At 36.7% G+C, this 9,505-nt stretch overlaps 1 protein-coding gene across 1 annotated transcript in view; it reads left to right on the plus strand.

Moving 5' to 3' along the window:
* The window catches only part of NXPH2 (neurexophilin 2), a 126,632-nt gene extending 121,817 nt beyond the window's left edge, over nt 1-4,815 (plus strand). Inside the window, 1 exon segment of the mRNA NM_174406.2 lies at nt 3,536-4,815. Within this exon segment, the coding sequence (NP_776831.1) occupies nt 3,536-4,279 (744 nt within the window). The 3' untranslated portion in view covers nt 4,280-4,815.
* Nucleotides 4,816-9,505: the final 4,690 nt, after the last annotated feature.

Below are 9,505 nucleotides of genomic sequence, written 5' to 3' on the forward strand. Positions count from 1 at the left end.
AATCAAAGGCAACTTGAGCAGATTTGAACCTAAAGAGTATTGTGTTAGAATATACTTTTTAAGAATCAAATTTCGTTTTCAATCCTCATCTGTAGAATCTTTCCTGAAGAATAGAAGAGTGTTTCTAAAAGCAAATAATTACCTCTAATTTATCTGTTTGGTAAGTTTTGTGTTCTTTTTTTCACTTTCTTAGGGTGAGTTACCTATATTTGGGTCAAATTGTTACAACATCAGTTACTACAATGAAAATCTGTAGTATTTTTGAAAATTAATAAGTGAATTTTTGAGTAAATATTGAGTCATCTCAGAACCATCACATCAGAAGTCCTAGAGATAAGAGAAGGATCTCATAATGTCCATCTCACGATAGAACTCATCCTGTATTTTAAAATGCACCAATATCAGTTAGCCTGAGACTCTACATGATTGAAAACTTGTCACTGTACAATAAGTTTAACACTGATAGGTTTTCAATAACAGAAAAAGGAGAAAATCAGGCAAAGCATCAAGAAAAATGACCCAAGCAGAAAAAACTCAGAAAAATGTGCAATGTGAAACAAGCATTTTAAGATAAAAAGAGCATATTGGTGCTGGTAGTACAGAGTGTTGTCATACTTGTGTAAAAAAAAGTATTTTTGAATGGAAAATGGATCTTTATTCTACTAACACAGTATTAATTGGGAACACTGCCCAGAGGTAAAGAATGTGGTAAAGAATCCGCCTGCCAGTGCAGGAGACCCAAGAGATAGGAGTTCGATTCCTGGGTCAGGAAGATCCCCTGGAGTAGAAAATAGCAACCTGCTCCAGTATTCTTGCCTGGGACATCCCATGGACAGAGGACCCTGCTGGGATACAGTCCTTTGGATCAGAAAGAGTCGGATATGACCGAGTGACTGTCACTGTCACTAGTGTCTATATGTTAATCTGTGGGGTCTCTAAAGAGTTGGACACGACTAAGCACTTGAGCACAAGCATATTATGTATGAGTAAGAATTGAGGGGTTTTTTTGTTTGTTTTGTTTTGTTTTAAGCAAGCTAAAAGGGATTTATCTTGTGAAAGATAGGAAGAAAGACAGGAGTGAAGGAAGAGGGTAGGAAATTGGACAAATTGGGGAATAGAGATCAGGAAATTAAGTTCTTTAGTACCGGCCATTCTCAGGATTGGTAGGTGAGGCTGTCAACATTGACCAAGCAAGGCACATCTCATGAAATATTGGAAAAAGGTGAAAACAAATAATAGCAAGAATCATAATCACAGAAAAGAGAAACTGGACCTTGATCAGCAAGGGGTTTCTTATCTGTCCATGTGTCCTTGACTGTCTCCTTGGAGAGAGGACAAGACAAGTCACCTGGACCAGGTTGCATTAGCTCTTAGCAACCTCAAGTCCTATCTGTAGCCCGTACTGACTTCCATGGGCTGTCTGACCAGTTGATCTCAATGAGGCTCTGTGCATATTGTAATGAAGAGTGTTCAAAGTCAGAAAACTAGTGACAGTATCAGAAATACCCAGAATATTTTGAGCCAGAAATCCTGAGTAATGATCCCTCTTTTTCTGGTGACTATGCCAGTCCTTCAACACCAGGAGAGAGAAAGAAGTATTGACTTCAGGATGTGCGAGACCCTAGGAATAGAGAGTATGAATTCAGGTTTTCAAAACAATAAGAATGTGCAGAATATCAGTTTGCCCTTCTGCCAAGCCTCAGTAATTTAGAGAAGAGAATTTTGGGAAATACTAGACATGAGTGGGAAAAGCCTTCGGGAATTAATCAATGGGACCAATATATATTATGTGCCCCCTCCCCACCAAAGCAGAAAACAAAAAAGAAAAATCCACACATACATTTAAGTCCTTGCATTCCTCCTCTAAAGTGTTCAGGGACAAGTTATAGGTGAAAACACTTCTCATGAAACTCTATTAGGACTTAAACTTTGATGAATGTATAAAATATAACCTCATATTATTAAACTCTACCATAGAGTCAAGTGTAAAATTTACAATCCAAGCTATGCCAGTTTTTTTTTTTTTTCTCAAAACTGAATTGAAAGCAATAATTCTTGTAATAATCTGAGACTGGTTTTACCAGGTACTTCACCAAGTTTGAAAGGGTTGGGGAAACAGTATATAAAAACAGCCCCACTTCCTTCTCATCCTTTCCATCACGCTGACAGTTTTCCAGAGAATCATTACCAGAGTGGTTTGTGCCATTAGAGATAAGAGGCTATCTGTGTTTCCACTAGAAACCTCTATTTTCCAGACTTTATAATTCATCTATAAATATCCACTCCAAGCACCAGTTTCATATATTATGAATCTGTCTCTCAAAATTCATATTGACTTAACTAAATGATTTTTAGAAATCATGAGGACTCTTACACTGCAAAGAGAATTAGAAGAAAATCAAATGCAAATAAAGTGCTGTGTTTCAAGGGGAATGATTTGAATCAAAATACTGTGGAATCCATAAAACACAGGCACATGATTCTTTCTTAGCAATTCTATCTTTCAGGGTATTATTCAGTTGTAATAAAATGTATTTATCAACAATTAACTAGTTCAAAATATACATCTCCAGTTTATTTCTGCTTCTATAAAGGCAGATAATTTGAGATTACATTTTTTCAACTAAATCTTTTATAGAACTTCATATTATTATTCATGCTACTTTTAATTACAGAATTTAAAATTGAATTATATCAAGTTATGAAATTATATGACATAAGCTTTTGAATATAATAATATGCTTGCTATCTACAAATATATTTTAAGAGTCTTATCAATACCTTATATTCAGATGGCTTCTAGCTCCATGGTAGAAATCTCAGCTTACTAAAGTTATTTTCTACCTAAAAAAAAAAAGACCTTACAAATTGAATGTTTTTGTCAAATAAGAGACCAAAAAATACTATATCCCCCGGTCTGGGAAGATAGAATTGTAAAGATTAGGAGACAGAGACTAAAGCCACATCAACCCATTAAAATGAAATGCAGTCATCTCTTGGTATCCATGGGGGATTGGCTTCAAGATCCCCTTGGATACCAAAATCCAGGGATGTTTAAATTCCTTATATAAGATAGTTTAGTATTTGCATATAACCTATGCACATACTTCTGTATATTTTAAACCATCTCTAGATTATTTATAATGCCTAATACAATGTGAATAGTTGCCAGAATGTGACATATTCAAGTTTTGCTTTTTGGAAATTTCTGTGTTTGAGTTGGGGGCAGTTGGGACTTTTTGTTTAGTTTTAATTTCAATTCAGTGTTGGTTGAATCCAGTGGATTCAGAACCTGCGTATACAAAAAACCAACTGTCCTCTCTTCCTAATCACATCATTTCCATGTTTGTACTCACAGATTTATACTGCTTGAATGACATGGTCATCTTGTTACACTGCAGAGCCCCACTGTGTATGTGAAATGGTATTTAGCAGGAAGCGAAATACTACAAGAATTGCCCCAGTGCTTTGGCTTTGGTATGTGTGGACTCTCAGCCCAACCTAAAGTATATTTTTCTTTCTTCCTTTCGAACAGCTGTTTTGTGACAGTGAGAAGGTGGTGCATGCCACGGAGGGACTGGATTGGGAAGACAAAGATGCCACAGGGACCCTGGTGGGTAACGTGGTGCACTCGCGGATCATCAACCCTCTGCGCCTGTTTGTTAAACAGTCTCCAGTCCCCAAGCCTGGACACTTGGCCTATGCGGACAGCATGGAGAACTTTTGGGATTGGCTGGCCAACATCACGGAAGTTCAGGAGCCATTGGCAAGAACTAAAAGGAGGCCAATAGTGAAAACAGGAAAATTTAAGAAAATGTTTGGATGGGGTGACTTCCATTCCAACATTAAAACTGTGAAACTCAACCTCCTCATCACGGGGAAAATCGTTGACCATGGAAATGGAACCTTCAGTGTTTATTTCCGACATAATTCCACCGGCCTGGGCAACGTTTCAGTGAGCTTGGTACCCCCCTCCAAAGTGGTAGAGTTTGAAGTTTCCCCGCAGTCTACCTTGGAGACCAAGGAATCCAAATCTTTCAACTGTCGCATTGAGTATGAAAAAACAGATCGGGCCAAGAAGACCGCCCTATGCAATTTTGACCCATCCAAGATCTGCTACCAGGAGCAGACTCAGAGCCACGTATCCTGGTTGTGTTCCAAGCCCTTCAAGGTCATTTGCATCTACATTGCCTTTTACAGTGTTGATTATAAACTTGTGCAAAAGGTCTGTCCTGACTACAATTACCATAGCGAGACTCCCTACTTATCTTCTGGCTGAATCTTCACATGGCCAATAAAAGGAAGGATAAATATATACTCAATTATTAATAGAACCACCAAGAACCAAGCTCAGCTCTCCATGGCAAAGGATCCCTTTTGTTTCTGGCAGTGAACCTTCATTCCCTATAAGGTTTTCACATTTAAAAAAGAAAAAGAAACATCTTAAAAGTTGAAATGTGTTTGTTATGATCATAAGTACCTTAATCTAAACAGTCAAACTGTGTATGAAACCATCACTCTCTCATAAGATCTCTCTCCTAAGGCTGACTCCTCCAGCTATTCTTATTTCTCTAAGAGTTGATGGTAGTAGCAACATGGAACAGGAAAGAACCAAATAATGCATGTGATAAACATTGCTCTTGAAATGGGCCTGCCTTTGAAGTATGTTTTGGAAAGTTACCTTAAAAATAGCAGATCCAGTAAAGTAACTGAAAAGATTGTATTTGATAGATGAATCACATTTCTGACATTGAATTCTTTTTTATTGCTGTCTTTTTTCCCATGTCTGTGCTGTTAGTGATATGAGAGATGAAGGGGTAAAATTTGCTTCAAAACTCATGTGTGAAGTTACAATGCCCCAGTGGAATGAAACACATTATTATCTGAGCTAGAGTTGAGTGGAGTGGGATTTAAACACTTACCCTTGGGTTGGTCACCATCCTTAGGATTCTCATCTGAGTAGTAATATTGGTATATTAAAAAAGCAAATCTGGATGTATTGTAAGTCAGTTCAACAATGATGACGATCAGGATGTTTTTAGATTACTTTGCCAGGTTCAATGATGTGAGATTGTCAAAAATATCACAACTCTGTTTTCCCCCTGTAACCTAATTCTATTCATTTGGTGGTATGATTTTTGTATACCTGTGTAGAACAACTTTGAAATTGAGAGAAAGCAATTGTTTCCTAGGCTAGCTAGAATGGGAGAAAGATTGGAATTGGGAGGAAATTCCAGGATGATGTATTCATTATTTCTAGCCTGTTAGATTAAGTTCTCCTTGCATTTAGCTATTTAAATTAAGGATCAAATTGTGGAAATAAGGAGTTTATTTAAACAATGCTAGTTATTATCATGCTAATAACCAAGACACATGACTCCCTAGGCTTTTGGGATAACTTCTAATGAATGTTGCCTCATAACCACCTCTTCTTCATCTTCTCTGAGGGGGTCAAATGTCATCTGTGTCATAGAAGTGGATGATCTTTGAATTAGCATAGAGAGAGAATCTGGCTGGCCAGTAAAAAAAGTGTTTCTAGAACCTGGAAGACTCATGGAATGGTTACTCCTTTTACGATAGCTGTCAACGTTTTTCCCCCTTCTTATCTGTAAAATATCAAAGTAAAACACTGGATTGACAACCGAAGGAAGAACAAAATGCTCTTACTGTAAAATGCTCTTACTACGTTGTTCAAAAAGCCAACAGCTCTCGTCTATTTTGCATCTCTAGTCCTTTCCTTTTCCTGGTGATACCTGCACAGTGTTTGTTTTTTGTCTTTTGTAAAAATTGTACTAGGCTTAGTGTGTGGTAATACAGGCTTGAAATTTTTGCTCTGAGTTCATCGGGTGCTTTTGTAATTTTGTGGTTGGTGTGAAATACTTTGAGACATCATTTTATTTTAACCTAGGAACAAGATTAAACTACTATTTACTGTAAAATATGTGGGAACCATATGTGTATATACACTTAGATCTCCTGTGTACAGAGAAAGTATGTGTACACATTTCTATGTAAATAAAAAGAATTTCCTAAATCTGTCACATGACTTTAAGTTTTTGATTTTTTAAAGATTGTTCTTGTTTCTTTTCTTCACAATGGTTTAGTGTGCGTGTGCTCGTGTGTGTATGCATTATCAACTGAGCGTTCAGATCTTCCATATGTTCATATTAAACAGAGCAATAAGGCCAGGGACATTATAAAGCAGAGTAAAATAATAATCCATACAAACCACTTGGCACATAGCTTGGTGTCTGGTAAGAATTCTGTGAGCTTCCATTAAGATTTATTATTACAAATGAAAGGTGGTTTTAAATTGTCTAATGTTCAAAAGTTGAGTGGTATAAACACTATATCTATATAAAGAAAAAACTAAATCGGTTTGCAAAATTCTTAGATTTTAGCAGGATTTGTGGGATTAAAAAATAAAGAAAGAAAGTTCCTCAGGCATGTTTTTTAATTGGCGTAGAACATATGCCACATATATTTTTTAGACATAATTTCATTTCAAAGCCTACATAATTGTCAGTAATGGTGCTTGGCACAATATAAATCAGATCCCATTTAAACATGCAAATGCACACATTCCTACAAAGCCACTTTTGCCTTAGAGTACTGCAGTTGAGGAAAAGGATGTTCACGTGAGCTAATTTTATGCCCAATCACAAACTGTTCAAAATATAAAGAAACAGACCCTTTTAAAATGAGATTTAAACTAATAGAGTGAACACCTGAAAACAATATAATGTTGTGTGTCAATTATGCCTCCATAAAAAATTAATTTAAAAATTTTTTTAAAACACTAGCAGAAATTTAATCTTCAGGGAGATGTTAGGCATCTTCTCAGGATCTCTCTATATATGAGAAAGCAAACTAGTTTTAAGACCTTTTCACCCCTCTGCAGAAACAATCTTATTACTCATCACCACACAGAATCAGGAAGGAGGCTGTATTTCCATGACTATGAACAAGGTGATCATACCACCCATAGCTGCTGTAAAATCTGGGGAGGGGAAATTAAAAAATAAAAAAGACAAAACTTTTGGACACCATGTAGCACAGCAGTAATCAGTGAAAAGAAAACAATTTTCCTTCATTCTTCTACTTGGTACTTGAAATTTCAACACATTCTCCTGATCTAAAATACCCCGGCAGTAATGAGTATGGTCCTCTAACATGTCTGTTCATAAGAGAAGCTGATTCATAGCATATTATATCCTGTAATCTTTATTGTCCAACACTGTTATTCTGCAACACCTTTCTTCTTTATTTGAAGAACTTTATATGACCCAAATGCTACATGCTACATTTTAGGCACAACTACTACATCTTAAACATTCTGCAACTGGCTAAACCTATCTCCATTAGAGACATGGTTCTGCTGGGTGGGAGCTGCCATTATGGCTTAGGGAGTCCATATTTAAATACTCAAAGTGCAGTTGTCACATTAGCAGTATTACCTATAAGCCTGTTAGAAATACACTCTCGGGTCCTGCCTCCAACACTGAATTGGAGTTTTCGTTTTAACAAGATCACCACATGACTTGTATTTACATTAAAGACAGAGAGGTACTTCCTTAGAAACTCTGATTTAGTAAATGGAGTTAGTAAATTAGGAATTAAAAATCTGCATCTTAAGAAACTGGTTACCGTGGTTCAAATGGGCTTCTGACAATACTTTTGAAAATGGCTGAAGGAATAGACCCTTTGAAAAATGAAAATTAAATGAGTAGATTGATAACAAAATAAAGAAAAGTAAACCAATATTAATGTATAGAAGAATAGTATTTCAAAGAGAGTGCAGCCTACACTATCTTCTGGTTCAGACTTCTCATTTGACAGATAAGCAAAACCAGGGCCCCATCAGAGTCAAGGACATGACCACTGAGTAAGTGACAAAGCCAACTGAAATGCAAGTCTCCTGCCTCCTTGTCCCAGGTCTTGTGTTACAGTAGAAAGGTAAGTTGAAGCAGGTATTCAAAACAAAACAAAAAATAATTGCAGTGAGTTTATAAGAAGACATAACCCAGAAGCCAAAACTAAACATGAAAAAGTCTGGAAACATTCTCTCTGCAAATCCTCAAGATTGTGATACATCTATGAAAACAAATTTTTTAAAGCTTAAACTACACAAAAGTAAAGTCAGAATAAAGTCATTTTGTCCAAAGATGAGCATCCTAGGATGTATTAGAGGTATGACTGGCTAAGAATTAACAGCAGTAGAGCATGGGAGTTGACAGAATTTTCAACAGATTTTAACACCTGAGAATATATTTTCATAGAAATAGGTAAATGGGGTGGAATGTCTCCATAGCCTAAAGGTCCAACTTTACTTAATAAAGAATTTTAAATTAATTCATTGCCTATAAAATAGAGGGTGGCATCATGCATTTTTATTTGCAGTTAAAACTATAGTTGACCTCAAGTTAATCAGAACTTTCAATGAATGGAAATTTCATGTCTCCCATTGTCAGTGACAAATTTCAGGCAAACAAACTCTTGCTAGAGGTTTTTTTTTTCCTTCATAAAAATCTTGTAAGATATATTCAGGAGTCATTTAATATTCACCTCATGTCTTAACCCCTACTGCAAGGTCTGGAACCCTGGAAACATATCCCATTATGCTTCATTTGTAATCTTCCCTTTTTGTTATCCCTCTCAGCTCCCCCATAAATAGTCTGTAATCTCTTCTCAGAAGGAATGAGTTGACTGTGCCCTCTACAGCACAGGACAAAGTATCTGGTATATAGTAGGTACTTGATCATTATTTGTCACTTGATTTTTAAAAAATCTCCTACAAAAAACAGTGACTATTCAAGACTCACTTTACCCACCTAACATGAATTTTCTTGCACCATTCCAAGATGAAGACACTGCTCCAGCCTAATGTGATACTCACTGAATGCTAGCTCCCAGAACCACAGAAATATAAAAGATGGAAACATGTTTGGAAGTGATCTAGAATAGGTTTTGTTTATCAGATAATTGGAGAGACTTCCCTGGCAGTCCAGTGGTTGAGACTCTGTGCTTCCACTGCAGGGGGCATGGGTTCAATCCCTGTTCAGGGATCTATCTTGCATGCCATGCAGTGTAGCCAAACAATTAATTAATTAATTAATTAACATTTTTTAAAAAGAAAGAAGCAGAGGACAAAAAAAGAAAAAAAAGAAAGAATTGGGAACCGGGTGAGGTTTAACAGCCTGGTTATTTATATTGTTCTTCCTGCCTGGATAAAGCCATTCTTTCTCTTCTTTATTATTCCAAATTACTGATGTTCTGTATTTGTGTTACAGTCAGCTGGCCACCAGCATGGAGCTTCTGCCTTCTCCTATTGAAGTGGGAGGGTCAAGGGTGTGGCCAGCCTGCTAGACTGCATAACCCTACCCCTAAAGCAGTGAGGTATGTGGCCTGGTTGCTGAGCTAGAGCTGGTAGAATATGAGAGCAAGGGATGTGTCAATTTATGTAAAAGCACATCAGACTTGTCCATGCTATTGTCCCTTCAACTGT

The sequence above is a fragment of the Bos taurus genome, chromosome 2, assembly GCF_002263795.3.
Source record: "Bos taurus isolate L1 Dominette 01449 registration number 42190680 breed Hereford chromosome 2, ARS-UCD2.0, whole genome shotgun sequence".
Taxonomy (NCBI): domain Eukaryota; kingdom Metazoa; phylum Chordata; class Mammalia; order Artiodactyla; family Bovidae; genus Bos; species Bos taurus.